This window comes from Telmatherina bonti, assembly GCF_933228915.1.
Source record: "Telmatherina bonti genome assembly, chromosome: 19".
NCBI classification, from domain to species: domain Eukaryota; kingdom Metazoa; phylum Chordata; class Actinopteri; order Atheriniformes; family Telmatherinidae; genus Telmatherina; species Telmatherina bonti.
Window position 1 is genome coordinate 33,221,341 of NC_136617.1, and position 25,790 is coordinate 33,247,130.

At 42.0% G+C, this 25,790-nt stretch overlaps 1 protein-coding gene across 1 annotated transcript in view; it reads right to left on the reverse strand.

The window, feature by feature from the left end:
- Positions 1–1,160: 1,160 nt before the first annotated feature.
- nxph1 (neurexophilin 1) overlaps positions 1,161–25,790 on the reverse strand; it is a gene marked incomplete at both ends in the record, with an annotated part of 40,244 nt that continues 15,614 nt past the window's right edge. Inside the window, one exon of the mRNA XM_079258788.1 lies at positions 1,161–1,941. Within this exon, the coding sequence (XP_079114914.1) occupies positions 1,161–1,941 (781 nt within the window). The remainder of the gene's footprint in view (positions 1,942–25,790) is intronic.

Here is a 25,790-nt window from a genome sequence, read left to right on the forward strand (position 1 = left end):
GGATGCCAAACAAGCTTTCTACAAATAATTACTGACTCGTGATTACAGCAACACTCACTGAAGAAAGCACAAGCACCCACAATCAAGTGATAAAATTTACTCAGCTCTTTAATTCTTCTTTCCAGTCCACCCCCCCCCCCCCCCCCTCCACCCACCCACCCAGGAAGAAAGCTTTGAGAATAATTTAGATATATTTACTCAGCTTGGTAACTTCTGTACAGGATTGCTGTTTTCATAAAATGCACATCTAAGGTCAGCAACAACAATTTGTTTGTTACAGGAACAAGAGAAGGTGTCGGGAAGTAGGGGGGTGGGGGGGAGGGAGGGGGGCGACATCTCATGGAGAATTGTACAGAAGCAGCATTATTGGGATAAACTATGTACAGTACAAACCATTCATACAAATTAAACTAAGATATAGAATTCAGTACATTACATTTGATATATTAAGTGAAAATGAACAAAGCCCCCCCCCCACCCCCACCCGACCCCTCCCCCAGCAAACAACCCATTCATTACTCCGACATTCAGTCATCATCCAACCAACTCAACACCTGCTGTCACTGAGAGGAAACATGAAACCTCGGGACTGAGGTTGTTACAGGTCACGTTTTCTGATGGTCCCAGTACCCCCCCCCCCCCCCCCCCCCCCATTCCCCCTCCCCCACCTGCAGGTAAGACCGCCTCACAAAAGCACCAAATCTTCACCATCATCATCAGCTGCTTGGTAGGTTCTTATAAAAACATTATTTTCACTCTTTAAAATGAAGGTTTTTCTTGTGAACTGCAGGCGCGAGCAGCGCGGCAGACAATCGGCCGGAGGAACGACGGCTTCCGCTCAACCGCCTCAACACACAGCAACCTTAAACAGAGACAAATACATGAACAAAATAAGCCCAAGCAAACTAAAAATGGATTATCAGGGATAAAATAATGCAAATAAATCTTAGTTATGGTGACATTTTTCCAGCTGAACATTTGCCTACGTGTCATGTTTGTAACCGAAGTTAACTACGGTCTCTACAGAAACTGGAACACTTATTAAAGGAAGAGGACGTTCAGGGTGGCAGACTGCTATGTGTACGGGTTCAGGGACAGTATGGCTAACATATGCATTTCTCAGGGTTGGGTAGAACCTCTGGTACATGCTGCACGTTTCATCAGCCAGAGGGGAAGTAGGGAGTGTCACTATGGTAGTTGTAGTCCGGACACACTTTCTGCACTAGTTTGTAGTCGGTGCTGTAGAAGGAAATGAAGATGCAGATGACTTTGAAAGGTTTGGAGCAGAGCCAGGAGACGTGACTCTGGGTTTGCTCCTGGTAGCAGGTCTTGGAGGGATCGAAGTTGCAGAGAGTGTTTTTTGCACCCTTCTCCACCTTCTCGTACTCGATGCGGCAGTTGAAGGACTTTGAGTCCTTGGCGTCGATGACCGACTGCTGCGCCGCCATGTCAAACTCCACTATCTTGGTTGGAGGGACCAAGCTAACGGAAACGTTGCCCTGACCCGTGGAGTTGTGGCGGAAGTACACACTGAAGGTGCCATTTCCGTGGTCCACGATTTTCCCAGTGATCAGCAGGTTGAGTTTGACCGTCTTTATGTTGGAGTGGAAATCTCCCCAGCCAAACATCTTCTTAAACTTTCCCGTCTTAACCATGGGCCGCCGTTTAGCTCGAGGCCTGGAATCCTGCGGGTCTGTGGTGTTTCTCAGCCAATCCCACAGGTCCTGCTCCGAGTAGGGCTCAGGAGTGTCATAGCGAAGGCCCAAGGCCGTGCTGTTCTCTTTGCTGTGCAGAGTCTGTGATAGGAGCCTACTGATGGACATTTCCTTCCCATTTTCTGTCCATATATGCTTCAGCGTGGACTTTGGGCTTCCTGACTTTACAATGTCTGATCTTGAGGCTTGGACACTTGTAACCTGGGGAAGATAAAAGAAAACACATCTGTCAAATCGTGACCTGTTTCATGTTTGTCATTCAAGTGAAAGTAAAGGTCTGATGAGGTCCTGAGACCCGTAAGGGGTCCTCCGTTCCAGGGGAGCTTAACATTCTGGTCATTCTTCTCAGAACGGTGCCGGGGCCCGTTCACTTATTGAAAGTGTTTAATTTTATTCATTTTCTGTAACTCAACCAAATCTATGTTCCAAACTTTGTCAAATGACACAAAAAGATCATCAGAATGACATTTATTCATCATGAACCTGCACAAACAAAAAGACAGACAATTCATGGACCGATATCAGGCTACAAGGAAACATTTAAAAGCTCAAGTCACAATTATTTATATAAAATGATCAGTTATTAGATCTGACTACGGTTAAAAAAGGAGAGACTCAAAAAATTAAAATTTTATCAATAAAAAAATGCAATTATAAAATATATACATTCAAATTAGATAAATAAATAAAATGTTTAAATAAATTATTTAAATTATTTATTTAAATAACCTAATTTTTTTTTTGTTTGTTTTTACAGTTTTAAATGAGAATGTTTTTATTAAAATTGATTAAAATAAACTTGTCCTTTGTGATATGCCAGACACAACAGACCTTTTCTGCATCTGTAGCCGGTTTTCTGTCCATTTGTTTGTTTTGGGTTTTTTTCTGTAGTGTTGGATGTTTTGTTTCTAGATGCCGTTTCAGCCTTGAAGGCGCTCCACCCAGAGTTCTCCGCTCTGCTTCGTTATTTCCGTTTTAATAAACTGTACTTAATTAATAGGATTATACTTCCAAAAAATGTTTGCCTTTCAGGAGTTTTGCTTTTGTCTCCATTTTTTAAAAGTTTAGTTACTGAATTATTACTGAAGTTTAGCAGGTGGTGAACCAAAGTGTCGGCTGCAGCCATATAGTTAAGATTTAATGCTCTTTTCCACAGTATTAGAATTTAAATGAATAATTTAATCCACTCTTGGTCATATTTATGTTGTTCAAATAAATTGCATAAACTCAGCCATAAAGGAATTAAAAAAAACGTGCAATAAGCTTCTAATTTGTGTTTCTAAAACAATCATCTGAACAGGTTTAATCTCTATTTGTTTGCAGTAGAAGAGCAGAACTTATCGATCTGCTGAACTTGGCAGATGGACACAGCCAGTGTCAGACAGCAGTCAGAAGAAACAGAAGAAATGGTTGTAAAACTCCTTCCAGACGGTAATTTAACATGGATTTTAGCTCTTCTCTGTCAGCTGTGTCTTAAATTTGGAGCGACTACAAACAAAATGGAAAAGTTTGAAACAGGAAACCTGCAGTTTCACCAACAAGGTCGAAGCTCAGAAAACTTAATATGCTTTAAAAACAGAGTTAAGCTCGATGCACAAAAACGGAGCAATACCACTATAAATGTCTGGGGGCGGTGTTGAGCTATATGACAAGCCAGAGAGGAGGAACAGGAAGAAGGAACTGCAAAATAAAAAACACCAGAAGACGACAGGAATAGCTGAGAATGACTAAAAACTTTGCTTAGCTGTGTCCGAACGTCCACCTTGTTACCTACATAGTGCCAACACCATTTTCTAGGGGTGTCTGAATGTCCAGAGAGAAAAAGTAATACAATCTAAATTACCCACAATGCATCTTGAAAAGTAGTCCGGACACAGCCTTTATCATTTTATTATTCTTCTCCTCTTTTTGGATAGTTGCAAACAATTTTACAGCAACTCTGAGCTCAGCGCTGCCCCCTAGTGGATCAACTGACCAACAAGCATGGTCACATAAAAAGGGCGGCGGTGTATGTGTATGTTTTAAACAGACCTTCCTATTTTCCTACGTAACGGAGGAGAAATGAGCCTTGAAGTAAGCTTTGGAAGTAAAAAAACCACCCAGTCAGACCAGATCTGTGGTCATCTGGTTCTATGGAAGTTCATTTATGAGCACAAAGTCAGCTGTTTGTTATTTTCAGTGATGTTTGTTTTGTTGTTTGTAAGCAGACTGTTGGGAGAAAAGTAAGGAAAGGATATCAGGATTACTCTCTTTTAGGACTGGACGGTCATGCTGGACTTGCTTAATTTACATTAGTTGACAATTATGATTAAATTATTGTAAAATGAATTTGAACAACTCTATCCGTTAAACTTGGACTTAAATTTGAATAAAGTTGAATAAATTAAACAGTTTGAAGTGGCAGAAAATAAGTTGCATCATCATTATTAAAATAGTTCGACTCAGCACAATCAGTTGTGCCAAAAACAATAATAAGATAACTATGGTTATTTAAAATAAAATGATAGTAGATTCAGATGACTAAAATGAAACTTTCTAACCAGTAATGTAATAAGTTGTTACCTGGCTGGTTAACTGCTGTATAATGAAAAATTAAAATGTGATAACTGCAGCCAATAATGTAGCATTTCTCAGAAATATGTCACTTTTTTGGAAGTTTTTGTGCATTTTTGCTCATTAAAAGTAGATATTATTACATTACTGACCAGTTAATGGTTTTATTGCATTTAAGAGGCTGAAAATGATTTCGTCCTTACAAGTTGGAAATACAGACGGTTGAAATTAAACAAATCACATCTTTCATATTTTTTGTGGAAGAAAGGGATCAGTAATTAGATAAACTTGGCATATCTAATTGCTAGGCAACTGGAGCACTATGGGTAATTATCGCACAATTTTTTTCCCCTTTAGCTTTAATTTGTGTGTGTGTGTGTGTGTGCGAGTGTGTGCGAGTGCGTGTGTGTGTGTGTGTGTGTGTGCGAGTGTGTGCGAGTGCGTGTGTGTGTGTGTGTGTGTGCTCTTTTAAGCCACAAGACATTCCAGCAGACATAAAAAAGCGAGAGGAGATCCTGACTTAGTCATGGTTTGGATCTCTAGTGTCTTGTTAGTCCTGGTTTCCTGTTTTATTTTGTAGTTTTGCGTGTTTACTTCTCTCATCTCTAGTTTCCTGTTCATAAACTCACCTGGTTTGATTTTCTGGCCTATTTCACCTGTTCCTAGTTACTGCCGTCCATTTATAGCCGTTGGTTTATGTTTTCAGTCGCTGGTTTATTGTGCTTTTGTTACGTTCAGGAGTTTCTGCGCTCGCTGATCCTCCGTCTTCTCGGTTTGAGTTTGTCGATGATTTTTGGAGTAAAACATCTTGATTCTGCATTCCTGCTTCCCATCATGCATTTGGGTCCACACTTCCACCACGCTTTGAGATTTGTTTTAATAAATCTGTAATTTTTCATCATAATTGAACAATTCATTGAATTTTTTCTCTATGATTTTCAGTTTGTTGTGAAAAACGTATTTAAAGCAAAAATGAAAAGTTTTTGACCGATCTAAGTTGCCTGTTTCTACTTTTCTCTTGAACAACAGGACCTTCCCAACCACCTGATATGCAGAATATAGGAGTTATTCATGAATAATTCAGCTGTGATGCATAAACTATGCGAACAGTTTGGATTAAACCTCGATCCCAACAATGAGGCCCAAACTTTTCAGACTTGATGCAACGTGCGCGTGTACGTGCACGTGATCGTTACTGAAAAGTTGATTAACATGACAACAAAGTAGTTTTAAATGAAGAAGGTTTGAATTGTTCTCTTCCTCACATCGTTCTTCACAGGTTGAGAAATAAAAGATTTGTTGTTTTGTGGAAATTCCTCTGATTTAATGGAGTTTCTTAAGATTCAACATGGAGGGAATACAGTAATCAAAGTGGAGCAAATCGAGCCGATTTCTTCTCTCTGTCAAAGAGGACGATCCGCCTGCTCTCACAGATAAAGGCAGCGGTTGTTCAGGTAAAACCAGACTATTAACTAAAGAACTGATGATTGATTAACGGAGGGTTTTCACTGTTTAGCACCGACGAGTGAAATTACTGATACAGGTTGTGGTGGAGGAACATGAAATCGATTCCCTGATTTCAACTGTAACATGTGACAGCAAATCCATCTTGCAGAGGGTTTTGCATTCTGCAGCTTGGCTCCAAGATCAATACTTAAAAAATAAGGTTTCAGAATCAATCAGCTGGTCCTTCAGATTGAAATGCCTCACAGCACATCTGTCACTACGGAGGGCTGCGGCATCAGACGAGTCCACAAGCCTTCGCTGGGAGGGAAGCGGCTTGGACTGTAAATACCAACAGAAAAGGCAGAAATGCCTTTTAAAGATGATAAGTATCCCTCCAAACATTCATTATCCTCTTCAACACTCAAATTAGATTTCTGCTCTCGGTAGACCACTTTCACATCCACCTCAAATCACACTCATGAATAAATCCTGTTGAGTTCTAATATTAAGAAGTAAAATACTGGAAACCATCTAAACCACCTGGCAGGGGGAGGATATGTTTGTGCTTCTTATGTACACGACTTCACAACAGCACGTCAAGCTGCCTGCCAACATGGCATGCCCATCAAGCACTGTTTGGACCAGTGTGTCTACATCCCGGTCCCAGGACCCGCTGCCTGCAGGTCTTACAGGTAACCCCGTAAGGACACCTGAATGAAACAAATGGCTCATTAACAGGGTTGCAAACGACTTGATGTGAGAGTTCATTCTTCTGAATCAGGTGTGTTGGAGCAGGAAGACTTTTAAAACATGCAGGGCAGTGGGTCCTGAGGACCTGGAAGGAGACCCTGGTTTTGACAAGAAGACGTGTCATAGATTTGGATGTTGTCCATAGACTGTATGTAAAAAGATGGGCGGAGCCACCGTGACGTCACCCGTAGGTTTCTGAAGAGTTGAATTGAAGCTCGATGGGCGGTTCCTACCATCACCGTCTTGGCAGAGGCATGCGCTTCGCCTCGCCCGAAAGATGTGAGCTGTGAGCATCATGGTGGATGATTGACATCGAGCAAACTCCAAGCTTTCCGTAGCTAAGAGCTAACCGAGCTAACCTGGAGATAACAGTCAAAGCTAAGTCATGTTTTTAAGCAGCTAAAAACCGCGGTTGTTCTACGTTCTTCTGACTTGAAGCGGGAGATCGGGTACCTGTCAATCAAAAGGACACGCCCCTAAATATGCCAAACTTCGAGATTAAATTACTTTTATACAGGCGAGTCAAAAAAAAATCAATCCCCCCCACAGTTGTCGTGAAGGTAAACCTGACCTATTAAACCTAAAATGCATTTTTGAACCGGGCTGTAAACATGTTTATTTCTGCTGTGAAGTTGGTCTTTTTAACATGGGAGTCTATGTGGATTTGCTCTGTTTTGGAGCCCCTAGTGGATGAAGGGGGGACTGCAGTTTTTGACACTTCACTTTTTACCGCTGGAGGCTGCTGCTTTGTGTTGTCTCTAAAACAAAGAAGCATTTCATAACTTCCACCTCAGAAGCTGTCTGTAAAGCGTCTTGAGATGGCATTGCCGTGATTTGACGCTATATAAATAAAGTTGAATTGAATTGAATTGAATAGAAGTCTGTAGTTCTGACTCGTGTCATGACGCGGTGACGTCTTTCAGCAGCATTTCTGCCCAGCAGCGCCACGAAACCACACTGTAAAGCTTTTCCATCTGATCTCCAATCCGGAAACAGAGTCGGGGAGATTTTAGAAGTTTCCCTGCTGCAACACACCTGAATCAAATAAAATGGTTCTCTAACAGCTTGTTAAGTTCTGGACCAGCCTCGTAATGAGCCAGTAATGAGTCAGACGTGTTGCAGCAGGGAATATCTAAAACCTTCATGACCCTTAGGTCACATGACCTCCTCAAACTGCCTCTGCAGTTGAACACCTCCAAGACCAAAGTCATGTGGTTTGATCAGAATGTCTACCTCATTGCCTCATTGATCAGAGGCTACAAACTCCACCCCGTTCATGTGAGCGCGCTCTGATTTTAAGAGGAAAACTCTGGTTAAACTACCGAGTTGATGACCAGCCGGTAGCTAGTACGGCTTTTCCAGATCCTGGATCTCTTCCTGCTCCCCTAACTAGGTATCGGACAGATATTCCAGGTATGTTAATCTCGTTTCGTGGTTCAGGCTTGTGGTCTGGATTCAGTCCTGACAAAACCAAACCCTGCAGGCATCCAGAGGGGACAAACAAATACTTGCTTACTATAGTCTGGGTTTGAGAACGGATTCAGTTTGTTGGTTTGGTAGCTGAACAAGCAAAGCGGCCAGTTTAATGTTCACTGTGCAGCTCAACACCAATCACAGGCTCGGATGAAGCAGCAAATTGCCAGTAAAACAGCAGCAACAGGAGAAGAAAGGTTTCTGAATAAAAGACCTCTCTCTGTGAGCAACGTGATTATGCAGAAAGCAAAAAGCTCTCAGAAGTGCACTTAATGACGAAAAGAAAATCACGGATGCTGCTTCTTCTCTTGTCCGCGCTGACCTGAATTGTTCATTTATTTAAAAAAAAAAAACATTCTGGAAAGTTCTTAAATTCTTGCCTATAATTAACTTGTCACTTTTTGCTGGTCAAACAGGTGTTATTGATGTATCCGAGCTATTGCCAACAGCTGGAGAATGAAGCGATAAATCATAGCGGTTGCCTTCAGACTGCTGTTTTACCAATGCTCATTTTCTTCTCAGTGCCAGGCGATGGAAGCCACATTTCAGTAATTCATACCTTTCACAATGTGGTCGTTTGTGACAACAAAGACCAAAGAATTATATAATGAATAAAATGACCACATGGTCTGCAGAATCTCTCCGCTTTCACACCGTCAAGTCACACAAACGACTAAAGATCTGAGAGGAGATAAGCTGATATTGTCGTTGGCAATCACCATACCGATGCTCAGAGAGCCGCTGAGCAGCGCCACAATGAGATCCCAGCAACACAGTGTGATGTAGGCCAGAATCCTTCACCAAAGAGCTGAGAGAATGAATCCAGATGGAGAAAAGCCAGAAAAAAGGAGCGTTTGCTGATATTACGGCTGCTAAAGTAGGAAGTATTTAATCCTGAGCCTACAGACAGTGAAGTGTTCAATGAAACAGAAGAAAAGTGAAGAACGTTGGTTTTACAGAACCAGGCATGTCTGCCAGCAATCAGCAAACCTCACTGCTGTGATGAGTCAACATTTCAACAGTTTCAAAAGGACTGTAATCGTCCTCATTTCTGCAGAGCTGCTGCTTGGATCTGCCTTCCCTTGTTCCTGATCGCAGTGATCGATCCCGGTGTTTGCTGCAGAATCAGGTTCCTTCCCTCCCCAGACACGGCGGTGCTTCATACCACCTGGTCCAGTTCAGGGTCGCCAACCTCCATTCTGACGGTTCTTTCTGCGTTGGCTCGAACCAGCTGACATTAGCTAATGCCAAGAGTTTCAGGAAAGGCACAAAAATGGTGGAAAACACGTGTGGACTGTTGCAGCTGTGTTTCAGTTGGAGCTTTGAAACAGTTCAGGATTATTGCATCGTGACAGTCAAAAGACTCAAAACGAGTTTGATAAAAATATTCCTGTATCCTTCCGAGTTCTACGCCACCGTGTTATTCCCTCCTAACGTACAGCTGAACTTACATTGGTTTGGAAAACAAGGCTGTCTAATGACTACTTCCTCGATAATAGATAATACAGTAAAAAAAAACAGAATTATTCTTAAAACCCAACAGACTTTAATCAGTTTTAACTAGGGGTGGGGCTTCGTTTAAAAGATCTGATTCATCTCAATAATCACATTTTAATCAAATCACAAAACTTGCCCCAAAAAGCAACAATTTTGTATTTAAATGGATTTCAGCAGATGACTGAATGAAATATAGACTCAGACTCAGAAATTGTAAAACAAACTCGAGTAATGTCTGGAAAAATGCATTAAAATACATTTTGATTCAAAAGAGTAGAAAAATGAAGTGAAAATATCCCTCGCCATCTGAATATAAAGCGGCATTTTAAGCACTTTAACAGTTCCAGCGTTTCTATCATTTATAATATGTTCCTTGTTTTCATCCAGTTTTTATTTAAGACATTAAAATCAAGGTGGATCACTCAGTGGAAACTCTGCATGTTTCACTTTCTGCCTGGTCATGCAGCAGAGGCGGTTGCATCCTGCTGGCTGCCGGCTGGAGCTGGATGCAGCTTCTGACGGGGGAGGGGGCCGTAGCCGCGCTCATCACTTTCACATCAGTCACCAGAAATCTCCAATGATTCCAGAAATAGCCACTAACTACCTTTTTTAAAATTAGAGTCTTTAGAGGGGTGTGAAAACCTGCTAAATGTAGCGCTAACGTTGCTAAGCTATTAGCCAAGCACAACCATGTGCACCATGTGGTATACAGGGAAATTGTGCACTGACAAACGTTCCACGTTCTTTGGGAACGTTAAAATCCCAGAGATTTGTTATTGCAGTTTGATCTATTTTCTGCAGCTCATTCAGATGTGACCGAAGCATCCGCTCGCTATCAGTCCTGGTTTCCGTCTCTCACAGAGAACAACTGTTCCACTTAGTTAAAGTTAAAGTTAGCTTCTTACGACCACCAACACCCACACCACAGCTAAAGTCCACTGTTTGTGGTCAGGGGACTTTCTTGCTCTGTTTCAGTCGTGTATTATTATGATCCCATTTTCTGAGGAATTACATTCAGATTTGTTTCTGAATGAAGGTAAATGAATCTGGACTGGAAAACTAAACTAACACAAACACTTTCACTTCAGTGAAGACCATCAAGATTAATGATGGTTAAGGACACATTTACATCAGCCTTTTTGATTCAAACCCGAGTCCGTTTGCTCGGAAAGTCGCATTGTTTTGGGGAAATGTGAACGCGCCAACCAAATTCTGATTTAGACCAAAGAAGTGGACTCGGTCCGCCTACAAATGCAGGTCTCAGCTTGTTTCAGGCGGACCAAATACAGGAAGCAGACTACAAGAAAAGTCACTTCCTGTATTTGATATTGCATTGCATTGTGGGTAAATACCATAGACTGTATATCAAGATGGACGGAGCCTCCGTGACGTCACCCGTAGGTTTCTGAAGACCTGAATTGAAGCTCGGGGGGTCTTCCTACCATCACCATGTTGGCAGGGGCATGCGTGTCGTCTCTCCCGGAAAATACAAATATGGGTAAAGAGATGGAGCTGAGAGGGGGGCTGTGAGCGTCATGGTGGATGATTGACATCGAGCGAACTTCGCGCAGCCTGTAGCTAAGAGCTAACCGAGCTAACCCGGAGATAACAGGAGCTAACCAGCTAACAGAGGTAAGCAGCTAAAGCTAAATCAGGTTGCTAACCGTCTACAAACCACGGTTGTTCTACGTTCTTCTGACTTGAAGCGGGAGATCGGGTACCTGTCAATCAAAAGGACACGTCACTAAAATGCTGAACTTTGAGATTAAATTACTTTTAAACGGGCGCGTTAGAAAAAAAATTTACTCCCCCCGCAGTTGTCATGAAGGTAAACCTGACCTATTAAACTAAAATGGATTTTTGAACCAGGCTGTAAACATGTTTATTTCTGCTGTAAACATGTTTATTTCTGCTGTGAAGTTGGTCTTTTTAACATGAGAGTCTATGGGCATTTGCTCTGTTTTGCAGCCCCTTGTGAATGAGGGTGGAACTGCAGTTTTATGCACTTCCTCATAGGTTTTACTTTTAACTGCCGGAGGTTGCTGCTTGGTAAATCCATAGCGATGGCTTTAAGGGTCCTCTGCCTCGTCTGGTGTTCATACTGCATCCATTGTTGCAGAGTATTTCTGCAGGATACTTGCATAAGACACAATAAAAACCCAAAACAGCCATAGTTTCATCTCCATGTTCAACTCACAGGTGGAGGAAACTGAGTTTTCTTCTTCACACGGGTCTTGTTCTCTCTTTAGCTAAATACTAATGCAGCGCCACCTCTGGTGGGAGTGTGAATATAAAGGTTTGGCTCATTTGACCAAAGTGGAGCATAAACATGATCTCGGTCCGCATGAATACACCCCCCTACAACCAAGCCGAGTCCCCAGTCGGACCGAGTCTAGCGGACTATCCTGATGTGAATGGACCCTTTATCTAACAGGCTGCTGGACAAAAGAGCCAATCAGAGTCTAACTTCATCCAGAAAATTCTGTCTGTGGAGGTGATGTAAAAAGCAAACACTTAAGTCAGAACAGAAGCATGAATCCATCATATTTAGTCTTTGCGTCATTAATAATGTAGAGTAGTGGAGGTGATGATATAACCATAAGGTTCATAACCACGCTGTTAACATGGTCAGAACATTTCTGGCTATAATTTACTTTAAACTCGGTTTAGTTATTTATCTTTTATGTAATAACTCGGGTGTCTCATTGTAGCAAGCAGGTAAAAGACGAACTGGTTGCATGACTGAGTGAGAATAGATACTTTGTGTGCCTGTAATTTCCCTTCAGCGGTTTACTGTAAATCCAGAATCTCTAGAACCTTTAGAGCGTGATTTGTTCTGTTTTGGATAAAATGTTTCTTTTTTCTGAGATTTAAACAAACAGAACATGAAAGCAACAGGATTCCAGTCAAACACGTCTCTTTTTTACACCGTACTGCTTTTTACTTATGTTTATATCTCCATTGTGGCTTTTCTTTAAGCAGGTTACATATCCCATATCGGTTACTATGGCAACCCGTCTTGGTGGGGAGTTAATAGCCTTAATGACAGCCTGAAGTTACTCTGCTGAAGCTCCAGTCCTGCTTCACAGTGTCGGCTTGAGCTGCAGCGTCTCTGCTGTGGAAAACTGCTTCCAGAAACAGACTAATGGAAGCAGATAAAAACGGCAAGAAAATGGTTCTGATGGAGGTTTTCCTTCCTGGTTCTGGTCCTGATGGAGGTTTTCCTCCCTGGTTCTGGTCCTGATGGAGGTTTTCCTGCCTGGTTCTGGTTCTGAAGGAGGTTTTCCTGCCTGGTTCTGGTCCTGATGGAGGTTTTCCTTCCTGGTTCTGGTCCTGATGGAGGTTTTCCTGCCTGGTTCTGGTCCTGATGGAGGTTTTCCTCCCTGGTTCTGGTCCTGATGGAGGTTTTCCTGCCTGGTTCTGGTTCTGAAGGAGGTTTTCCTGCCTGGTTCTGGTCCTGATGGAGGTTTTCCTTCCTGGTTCTGGTCCTGATGGAGGTTTTCCTTCCTGGTTCTGGTCCTGATGGAGGTTTTCCTGCCTGGTTCTGGTCCTGATGGAGGTTTTCCTGCCTGGTTCTGGTTCTGAAGGAGGTTTTCCTGCCTGGTTCTGGTCCGGATGGAGGTTTTCCTGCCTGGTTCTGGTCCGGATGGAGGTTTTCCTGCCTGGTTCTGGTCCGGATGGAGGTTTTCCTGCCTGGTTCTGGTTCTGAAGGAGGTTTTCCTTCCTGGTTCTGGTCCTGATGGAGGTTTTCCTTTCTGGATCTGGTCCTGATGGAGGTTTTCCTGCCTGGTTCTGGTTCTGAAGGAGGTTTTCCTTCCTGGTTCTGGTCCTGATGGAGGTTTTCCTCCCTGGTTCTGGTCCTGATGGAGGTTTTCCTTTCTGGTTCTGGTCCTGATGGAGGTTTTCCTTCCTGGTTCTGGTCCGGATGGAGACTCGAACCACCGACCTTCAGGCCAGTGGACAACAGGCTCTTCCACCTGATGGCGTCCTGGGAGCAACGCCTGGAAGTGGACTGGCATTAAAGGGTTAAACTTCTTCTTTCAGTTTTACATGAAAGAAAACTAGTCGACCAAAAACAGCACAGAAATGTTTTCTGTAAATCATGTTGTAAAAAATAAACCAGCAGCTGTTTATCTTTCTGCATTACCTGCTTCCTGTCCTCACTGAACCTCATCCACCAGGTGGGATTCAGTACTTCAGCGTTCTTCCCTGCTGGCCGAGTGCGAATACTTCATGTACAACGCCAGAAATACAAAAATATTTTCTCTTTTATTTTCTGGGTTTGTTTAGATTTAAAGGTTTTTATCTGATTCACAACTCAGTGAAATGAAATCTTTCCAGCTGGAAACTAAAACGCAGAGATTGTGTTGATACATCCATCCGTTCTGAAGTTGAGGCAAAACTCGACAGCTAATGCGGATCATTTATGGATTTATGTAAACTGGATTAGAGCTGGACCACGGTGAATTAGATCGTGTCAGTGAAGGTGCCTGAGACTTTCTGATCCGGCTGAGTTAACTGTGATGATGCCACTTCATCATGTCCTGTTTGTTTCACATCTGGAGGAAAACAACAAACACTAGCATCATTTTTGGCCTCCATCAGGTAACACTGTAAAAAATTAACTACTTAGTCGCATTTTCCCTCTTAATTTGTGCATGTGCATCATTAACATCAGGATGCAGCAGCTGATGGACGTTTCATGTCTAAATTTCAGTATTATTTGGAATCTGGTCGTCTGCGAGGTTACAAGCAGATCTGCGAGTTTAGCGATTGAAATTCAGAAGCTAATATGTCCCGAGGTACCATAAATCAAAGCTGGCTTTATTTTGTCAGCACACAGATGGCCCAAACACACAACTCACCTCAATTAAGACCTTAAGATTGGAGCTGAAATGGGAAAGTGTTTGGAGAGGAAACAGGGCACCTGTTCGCCTGTCATATCCACAGCTTTTCTGATCACTGGCTCAGAGCTTCACTCCGAGCTGTTTCAATGCTGAATTAATGATGGCAAACAAAGCTAAAGCCTCCTCACATCCCCTTTGTGAGTTCATTCTGTTTCCACTTTGGTCCCTCTCAACTAATCTTCAGTGTCACACTTAATGAGATTTTCAGTTTGTAAAGTAAGTGGAGCAATAATTCCCCGAGCAGAGCCTGCCGCCGTCTTTCCCACCGTCGCCTTAAATGCTTTTAAGCAACCGCATCGCACCTTCTGCCTGCTTTTCCTCTCACTGAAACATGCAGCGAAGGATTATTGTTTTTAAAAAGCACATTCAGTATAGAAATATGCATCTGAAGTGCGAAGAGGTTCTACAGGTTTGAAAAAACATGAAAATTAGGTTGATATGAGCATCATCAGCTGCAGCACATGAATGTCAACATTAACGTGTCTCCAAGGATGCTTTTATTTTCTGGTATCGCTATTTGTACTGATGTGATGCAGAGAAGAGGTCGCGTCACTTTTCCAGTTTTCATTTTTAATGTTTTAGTTTTTGAATGTTTGCTGGATGTGACTCGGATACAACGTCACATGAACACGGACACACCTGCACACGCTTCAAAGAAAAACTGTGACAAAACTGTCAGAGAATGTCGCTGTAGCTTCGCTGGAACTTTTCGGTATTTAAAACCTGATAAAAAGGATGAAAATAACATCAGCAAACTGGAACGTCTACGGTATAATAAACCAGGACTTTGGATCCGCCACATCCACCTTCATTCAGCTGTACTACGCAGTATGATGCTAATGTTAGCATGGATGCTAACGTTAGCATGGTTGCTAGCGACGAGCTCAGAGCCACAGCGTTGTAAATGTTAGATGTTGCTACAAACAAACTGTACTGGGATAATCTTCACTCAGACTGGTTCCACTGGAAGTGTTCAGAAAAACAATGAGACTTTAACGCAACACAGTTTTCATCGTGTCATGATGACATTAAACTGGAACCAAACTGGCATCAAACTGGGATCGTATCTGATGTAAAAACCATAGTGACGTCAAACTGGGACCAAACTGTGACCAAACTGGGATCGGGCCCCCAGTAAACACCATAATGTCATTAAACTGGAACCAAACTGGGACAAAACTGGAATCGGACCTGCCGTAAACACCATGGTGATGTCAAACTGGGACCAAACTGGAACCAAACAGGGACAAAACTGGAATCGGACCTGCCGTAAACACCATGGTGATGTCAAACTGGGACCAAACTGGAACCAAACAGGGACAAAACTGGGATCAGACCTGCCATAAACACCATTGTAATGTCAAACTGGGATCGTAGCTGTAGTAAACACCAAGGTGATGTAAAAGGTTTTGTCCCACTTTTACATCACCAAGGTGATGTAAAAGTGGGACAAAACTAGGACCAAAGTGGGACCAGACTGGGACCACACAACTCCTCCGGCACAGCTTTCCTTCACATCCTGATGTATTCATTCATCTTTTCTTTGACTGCTTGTTAAGCATAAATCTTGCTCTGTAAAGAGCAGTGAGATTACTCAGATTACTCTGCCAGATCCCACCTGTGTGAGTAATCTGAGTCAGTGTCTAACACGTCCATGACAGGACGTCCCGGATCCACATCTGGAATAAGCAGCAACGTCCGTCACTAAACTCTGGGAGGAGGATCCAGCTGAGGGGCTCGACTGGCTGAAGGCAACACATCCAGGGTGTTAAAGCAAAACCCGATGCTGAGCTGGATTTATCGCCCCGCAGGACTTTAAACCTAAACATGTCAAACGTCTTTCCCTTCTTCTGAGAACTGTGTTTATCATCGTCCATACTGGCCTTTAACGGACAGATTACAGATTCAGCTGTTTAAAACAGAAACATGCATCTTTTCTGTAGATGATGATCCTAAACAGGACCCAGTCTGGTGTGTTCTGGATGTCAGCCATAAACAACATAAAAACAAATTAAATGAGCCACATGGATAGAGAATGTGTGTTTCAACAAGCTGCAATACTTCCGTCCAGATCTGAACCACGTCTTGCACCATGTCTGATGTGTTCTGGATGATGAAACAATCCTCTAAAATGACCCAGCTCAGTCTGGGGGACTGGATCCCAGTCCAGATCTGATGCCACCTGTTGGTTTTCCTGCAGGCTCTGTATAATGAACTGGTTGGAAGTGATGAGTCTGTAAAGTGTCCTGAGATGGAATTCAGCTGAATTGATCGTATTTTTACCAACAGAAAAAAGGTTTTACAGATGAGTCGTTGTGTGTTAATGACCCCACACGCTCTGTAGAAGGATTCTGTCCAGGTCTGGACATCCTAAATGTCTTCGCAGGACCTGGTCCCATGTGGTCACGGTCCTCAAACGAAGCTGTGGAGGTCGTCTTTGTGTCGGGAACTCACAAACTTCCACAGCGCTACACAGACATCTCTGGCTCTCAGTTCCTCCACAGGCTGGTCTTATTTATCATGTTTAAATGGTGCGCTGCATGTCTGGATCCATATGCTGCACATTTACAGTTAACCTCAACACCGACACACACACACACACACACACAGGTAACACACTCCAACCAGAGGACAGGTAATATGTTGCTTCAAGGTAGCAAAAAAAAGTGCCTGGATCTCTCAACCAATCAGTTTCCAAGGCTTGTTCAACTGCGGATTGGTTAGTCATGTGTCCGGCTGAAAGCAAGTCTGTTTTCCGCTCATGCTGTTGGTAGATTAACGCAACGTGACAATAGTCAACATTAGCTCATATATCTAATAAAATGCCTCCTTCTGCTAAATCTGTTCAGCAGAAAACCTGCCGACGGGAAACTTCTGAGCCCTGCAACCATGAAGATGGTGCAGAGAAGTCGGTCACAACTAGATATCTGCAGAGAACACACCGCCGTGCATCCAAGTTCCATCTAATGTGGATAACACTGAAATGTTGGTCGATTTCACCAGTTCTGCCGTGATATAATCTGTAATCTGGTTTAGATCAGTCAGGATCCACATGAGCAGTGCAGACCTAGCAGAGCAGGATCCTCCAGCTGGATGCGAACTGCAGAAGCACAAAGAACCGTGTTCATGGTGCAGATTAGGTGGGAAAAAAATCCATATTTATAAACGATAAATCAGAATGGATCGACTAAATGGATTTATTGGCCAGCGCTGGCGGGCAGCTGCTGGTGATGCAGCTCGAGGCTTGTCATGCCGTCACTGCAGAGGTGAAGCGAGAAAACAGTCGCAGTGAAAAACATCTGGAATAAGCAGCTGTTTGTGGGTCGGATCTGAGAGCGGAGGGGGAAGACAGTCCTCTGATCAGTCGGGTACGGAGCTCTGGCAGGCCGTCGCAGAAAGCGACTAATGACGATCCATCCTGTACATTGACAGAGAATTTGGGACTTTTAGTAAGTTTTATTAAAGTAGAATCTTTAGACAAACCCGGGTTGCAGATGCTGTATTCTAACTTTCTGGTCTGCGAAGCTGCGATGTTTCCGATTGATGAAAAAGCTGTTTAATAAGCTAGTTTGGATCATTTCCTCCATATGACAGTTTTTATGTAAATGACCGACTAAAGTAGTCAGTATGACCCCGTGTGTGTGTGTGTGTGTGTGTGTGTGTGTGTGTGTGCGTGCACCACAATGTTGACTGGCTTCTGGGTCTCCTCCAATCAGCTGACAGATCTGTGTGAAAGATCTCTAAAGTTGATGCATTTCACAGGGGATTATTTCTGCTCTTAATCCAAGAGATTAGCTGGTGAAGAATCCACTTAGATTCCTTCACTAATTATGTCTTTCAAAGTTTGTTTGATTATTGAAAAAAAAAAAAAGCATTATTCTGGGTGGTTCTGCTATTAAATGTTAAGCTGCTTTTCTACCGCTTTAACCAATGTTATTTCTCAAACACATTTTTTTTAAAAAGAAAAAAATCTTTTGGCCACAGCAGTTATGTGGTAAATACGCAATATTATCACAACATGTGTGAAAACTGAAACATGTTTATAACATACAATATTCATTCAAAGAAAGATGAGAAAAACAGGAGCTTAACAATAAAAATGCAAACAAAGTCCTGGAAGAAGGTTGTTTGTTGATAGTTAAATGATGTTTCCTACTAAGAAAGTTATGTAAATTGAAAATGAAATGAAATGGAAAACTACTTCCTAGAGGTCATTTTTGTCTTTTTAAAATTCAAAGTAACGTAAAATTGTTTGTGTCCATCTACCAAAAGTGATTTAGAAAAGGAAAACAAACTGGCGAACAGGCATGCGAAACGTGGGAAGTCCAGTTTTTATTGGTTAAACACCGAACCTTCCTCGTACCTTCATCACCTCCAGACTGCGCAAAAATAAATCTCATGAAATCTCATTCTAGTTAACAAACTACAAACTTTTTTATTTACTTTTATACTGACTTTTTAATGCAGTATTGATTCTATATAGATATCTGTTAAAATACATATAAACTTTTTAAAAAAATCATAAAATAATAATAATCTATGTTATAAATGATATAATATGCCGTTATACACCTAAACTTTAGAAAAATAGTTGTTTTATGTCCTTTTCTTGTTTCTCAGGAAGGGAAGTTTATTAATAATGTATGTTTTCACTTTAAACCATATAAAATACATGTGACAGATTGGACCTGTGACCTATCAGGTGTATCTGCCTCTCCACGGCTGGCTGGCTGGCTGGCTGGCTGGCTGGCTGGCTGGCTGGCTGGCTGGCTGGCTGGATGGATGGATAAATGAATAGATGGATGGATGGATGGATGGATGGATGGATAAATGAATAGATGGATGGATGGATGGATGGATGGCTGGCTGGATGGATGGCTGGCTGGCTGGATGGATGGATGGATAAATGAATAGATGGATGGATGGATGATGGATGGATGGATGGATGGATGATGGATGGATGGAAGGATGGATGATGGATAGACGGATGGATGGATGGATGGATGATGGACAGATGGATGGATGGATGGACAGACGGACGAATGGATGGATAAATGGATGGATGATGGATGGATGGATGGATCAATGGATGGATGATGGAAGGATGGATGGATAAATGAATAGATGGATGGATGGATGGATAAATGGATGGATGAATGGATGGATGATGGAAGGATGGATGGATGGATGGATGGATAAATGAATAGATGGATGGATGGATAAATGAATAGATGGATGGATGGATGGATGGATGGATGGATAAATGAATAGATGGATGGATGGATGGATAAATGAATAGATGGATGGATGGATGGATGGATAAATGGATGGATGTATGGATGGATGGATGGATAAATGAATAGATGGATGGATGGATGGATGGATGGATAAATGGATGGATGTATGGATGGATGGATGGATAAATGAATAGATGGATGGATGGATGGATAGATGGATGGATGGATGGATGGATGGATGAATGGATGGATAAATGGATGGATGAATGGATGGATGGATGGATAAATGGATGGATGAATGGATGGATGGATGGATAAATGGATGGATGAATGGATGGATGATGGAAGGATGGATGGAAGGTTCACTGTCCAGTAAATTAGTCCATTTGAAAATGTACTAAAAGTATTGAGTGATTAAATGAAAAAAAATCTTCCAGACGACGTTTGTCTGCAGCTTCTTCTGCTTCCTCCACTGAAGTTCATTCATCTTGACCCTCTGCTGTCTGCACCCTCCAGTCCAGTAGGAACACAATGACCCCACCATGGTGGAACATAAAACTCTTCCTGCTGTAATTTCTGGCTCCACAGCAGAGTTGGAGCTCTGCAGGTAGACGTTTCATTCTGCAGGATTACAGGTTGTAGCAGGAAAGAGAGGAGCATTCCTCTGATTTTATTATCATTAAAGAGCTCAGTTCAGTTCATTCCACAACATGGAATGGTTTTCATTCTGGTCTGGATTACGGAGGATGCTCCTGATCTCCTGATGACCTCAGTGTTTCTGCAGCAGGTTCATGCTTGCTGTCTGTTTTCAGACTGATGCTGAGGTTTTCTGGATTCTCCAGCGTTCAGTTTGAGCTTTTAACGTTGTGGTGTTTTGGTCCATGTTAATATATTTCTGCTCATTTTATTGTATTTATTTCAGTGATCAATGTTTTATCTTGTTTTTAAATAACTTTGTTGTTTTAAATATGCTTTAGAAATTAAATTTGACAATAATACATTTAGTTATGTTTAGTTTGCAGGAAAATAAAATAAAGCAAATTTTCCTGCTGAATGGCTGAGAAGCTGTCTGAACAGAGTTGTTGCTAGAGATCAAATTGCACCCATAATCCAATAAACCCGTATTTTTGCCTCCTCTAACCCCCGAGGACTTCTTCTCAAACCTTTGACAAGCTTTAATCAATAATGATAGAAAGCCGAAGGCATGACGAACTCAGCTGCACGCAAACAGGTCACCTCAAATCTGCACTCGCTGCTTCTAATTACATTTGAGAAACTGTTGTTTTACTTTGTTTCTGTCCATCATTGATTTCCAGGCGATGAGGCGTCATTAGTAGGTAGTGGCCAAGAAGCTGCCATGTGCTGATGAATTAGCATTTTCCAGCTAATTTCCAGCAGTCTGACAGGGAAGTGGTGTCATAGTGGTCCTTCACTGGTTCAGCATAAGGATACCAGTTCCAGTACACCAACAGAATCTAGACCAGACTGGTCCCAGAAGCTTTCTGAGCAACTTCACACATCATTATAAAAACAACCAGGCTAATGAAAGCGCTACAACGTGCAACATCGCAATAAAATCAAAAATACAGAAAAATAAAAAGCAAATGAAGTAATTAAAAGAAATCAGATCAAAGCATCGGCGCTCTGGCTCGCCAAAGAGACGCTTCTGGCACCAGTTAAAGACACATTACATGACCTTTAACCTTCCGGACCGGTTACATGACACAGTGACATCTATCACTACTATCTACTCAGCAGCATCCCGAGGATGAGAAACCGACATGATACAACTTTTTCATTCGAGATGCGACGTGATGTTTCACTTAACACTAGAAAACACACCGGCTGTTTTGAACACGCAACGTCGCTGATTCTGCAAAGAAACCGTCAGGATTAGTGGTGATATGGGAGACCCCAATGCAGGAACAGAGAGGCAGGAGGTAGGCGAGCTGCAGGAACAGGTTTTAATCCAGATGATGGACAGAAACATGACAGGATGATCTGAGAATGGAAACTAAGAACCAAGGAGTATAAATACGCTGCGGGACTAACGGGGAGCAGCTGAAAGGAATCAGAAAATCAAACCAGGTGATTTAATGAACAGGAAGGACAATAGGCGACAATACACACGGGAGCTAAACAGGAAAAACTTCTTCTATTTTTAATTGTATCCCAGTTTCTGTACTACTATTTCCAAGTAACATAATTTTTGTTTTATTTAAATTCGCTGATTATTTGTTTCTATATTGATTTACTATATTATTTTAGGCTGTGACGATACGATTTTGTCCTGATTCAATTCCGATTTTTTTGGGTGCCGATTCAATTTTGAATTGCGTACAAAACTTGTTTTGCTCGTCATTTTTCTTGATTTCAACAAGGAAAAAACAAACCAGTAGCCAGACCATCATTCTGCTGCTATAATGCCCAAGAAAACAAGTAAAAAGATAAATAAAAACAATAAAAATGACAAATTGTATAATGAATCATTTTCATTTGCAAAAAAAAAAAATTTAAAAAGTGGATTTTCAAATTGTGAAGCAAAAATTCTGATATTTGATTTTTCAATTCGATTTTCCCACCACTAATATTATTGCAGTTAAGGCAAAAAAAAAGCCTCAATGGCTCATAAGAAAAACTTTAAAAATATCAGGTTGATGTTTTGGAGAGAGGTGTGACTGAAACCTACAGCGTTCAACATGAAGTCGTTGTTGCTTGGCAACAACTGAGCTTATGTCATATGCAGCGTTTTCAGGCCAAACACATGGAGGACGTGTCCAGGGTTTAGCTTTTCTCCATCTCAGTATTTACTTACATATCCCATCATTTACTGATCACCTACGTTTACATGACACATCTTCATCTCTCTGACCGAACACCGTCTGATTCCAGCTGACATCTTCACATTGACGCTGCGTAAAGCGATCCCATCAGCGGTGTTTAAAAGTCTCGTATGATCATAACTCTGATTGTGTGCACAACGTTCTGATCAAACAACCATGTAAACAACTTGTTGCTTTGAGCTTTTTGATGGTCAAGACGCTTTGTTATCCTGGAAAAATCCACTACAGTCCTGTTCTAGTTTGACGCCATCTGTCAAGTCCATCCTGAAACTCAGCACATCATCGAACACCTGGTCCAATCAGAATCATCAGAATGAGTGCAGACATGCTGCTTTTATTCAACCATTCCTCTGGATCGGGCAGAAAACAAAGCGTTTATGTGATGCTGTTTTTATTTTGATCAGACATTTGTTGATAAGTCCTCTACGTCAGCGGGGTTAATCAATCACTCAGAATAAAGCCGTCCTCCACCAATCAGAATGCTCATCAGTCAGTCTCCGCCTTACTCCACACCTGTAAATGTCCTGGAGCCCCTCCCACTCTTTCGGACATGTATTGTCTGCATCACATTTTACTTCCTCTGCTCTCCACACACACACACACACGTACACACACGCAGACTCGTCTGCAACCTCTCCCTCATATTCCTCGTTGCGTGGAGAAAAAAGGCGGGAAAAAACAGGCAAACCCTTTCCTGAGCACCTCTGCTGTGTGTAAACAGCTTAACAAATGTGTGTGCGTGTGTGTGTGTGTGTGTGTGTGTGTGTGCTTGAATATATAAAAAAAAACCTCTATGTGAGGCGAGCTCAAGTCCAGCCCTGCAGATCTGCTGTCCTGCTGCTTCTAGATCAAGGATCCCCAAAGCCGATCCTCAAGGTTCACATTCCTGCAGGTTTTCCATGTTTCCCTGCTCCAACACACTTGACTCAAACTAATCAGTCATTATGCAGAACTTCATAGGCTGTTGGAACCATGTAATTGAAGCCAGGCGTGTTGGAACAGGGACACATTAAAAACCTGCAGGACAGCACCCTCGAGGACCCACTTTGGGCACCCCTGTTCCAGATGCATGTTTTCTCCAACACACCTGAATGCCGGCTTTTCACCTGGTTTGTCCATCATCAGACTGACGACAAACATAAATGCAGTTCGGCTACACGAGGTACCGCAGTCTGTCCTGTTGCAGGTGGACTTGTCACACAGCTGGAAGCTGCAGTCAGTACAACCCGCTGTTCATTACCCTCATCGGAATATTTAGAAATGTGCAAAGCAAACATTATTTCAGATTAAATAACATAAATGATTTGGTCATGAAGTGAAAGTATCCCCACATCTGGTGCAGCGTGGCTTTGATGAGGCTGAGCTGTGAATGAAGAGCAGTATGTCTGAGATTAGCGTGTGCAGTACCGTCCCCATCGCGAGGGGACGCGGGATTGGACCAAAGCTATCTCCAACACTTGTTTCTGCACATCATAAGCCAGTTAGCTTGAGGCAGTAGCTCCTCTATTCCTTCTGCTAATGGGAAAATCAAAGGCGTGTGTTCCTTCTGAGACTGAAGGGAGGAGGCAGCTAAGTGAAGAGCGTGCTTTGAATTCTCCATTTGCCTCATCAAGGCAGACCAGCAGAGAGGTGGAAGCTGCTACCTGAGGACTAATTGACCCTTTAACTCCAAATCCGTTTTGCAGTCACCATTTTTAACTTTGAACCAACCGAGTGGCAACGCTGTCTTGTTTTATCACAGTGATCAAAAGATGGCATGCATACGGCCAGAGATGGACTCTCTGGTTTGACTTTGACATCGGTGGGAATATAAAAGTGACCCACAGAAGCTCCTGGAGTGCGAGTGTTTTCTTCCCACATCATAGATGTTTATGTAGGGGATAATGCCCGACCAGGTGTCCATTATCAGAAATTAATGGACTTCACAGAGGCAACCGTCAGAATAAAGTAATAAATAAAGCAATAAATTAGCGTTAACAAAAAATGGTTATCACAGAAAATATTCTCTGGGGTTTTTCCTACTACATATAGCCGCACCTTAATGACTTTTGATGCTTGTGTAAAAATGTGTAAAATGTAAAAACCATAATTTGTCTTAAATTAAAGAACAAACTCACAAGTTTCTTCCCGCCTGCCTCACCGGATCATCGTCACTACCTGGCATCTTTGATTGTCACCTGACCAAATAACACACTGATTCACACTGAGAAAGTTTTTCCACTCAATAATCAAAGAAATAATGACTTGTTCTCACTGTCACACTTCAGTCGCTTTGGGTAAAAGAATCTGCTAAACGACTGTGGAATAACAGCGGAGAAAATTATTTTTCTGTATTATTCAAGGTTCATTCGCTAGTGGGCAGAGTTCACGTTCATGTTTTGATGCCAGCTTCAGACATGGGTTGGTGGTAATGGACGGCTAACAAGTTATTTGCATCCCAAAACACCCATACACAGCGATTATTCTAACATCTCTTTATCTCATTTCTTGTGTTGATTGTTATTTTCTTATTTGATTATTAGATTTTTGATTATTAGATTTTCCCACCCCTAATGTATATATTTATATATACATATAATCTTAATTGCTGAATACTCTGAAATATGACCAACATTTGCTAAATTTGTCTTTTGCCGACATCAAGGCACCCCAATAGGTGGCCAGTTAAACCTTAAAAAAGCTGGCCACCCCACTGGCCTTACGAGCAAATATTGTATTTTTTACTGTTAACATATTCTGTTCCAAATATTTAAAAAGCAAATAAAAACAGAAATAAAATGATATTTTAATCAGGCACACGGAGGGCACCTCATGTAGGGTCCTACTAAGACCCTACATCAGAGGCAGGACACCAAAGCGCTAAGATTAAAGAGTGATGTTCATTGCGGTAGCAGGATGGACACAAGCAGCTACAGCTAGGGATGCTGAAAGCGAGGCCTCATGAAACATCAAGTGACATTTGACACAACTGCCTGAAATTGACGCATTGTGTCGAAACCATAATCCATATAAGAAAGATGGATGGAGCCTTCGGTGGTGAAAAGTAAAGCCTATGCGGAAGTGTATACAACTGCAGTTCCCCCTTCATCCACTAGGGGCTGCAAAGCAGAGTGAATCCTCTTAGACTCCCATGTTAAAAAGACCAACTTCACAGCAGAAATAAACATGTTTACAGCAGAAATAAACACATTTACAGCAGAAATAAACATGTTTACAGCAGAAATAAACACATTTACAGCAGAAATAAACATGTTTACAGCCCGGTACAAAAATCCATTTTAGGTTTAATAGGTCAGGTTTACCTTCATGACAACTGTAGGGGGAGTGAATTTTTTTTCTAACTCGTTTAAAAGTAATTTAATCTCAAAG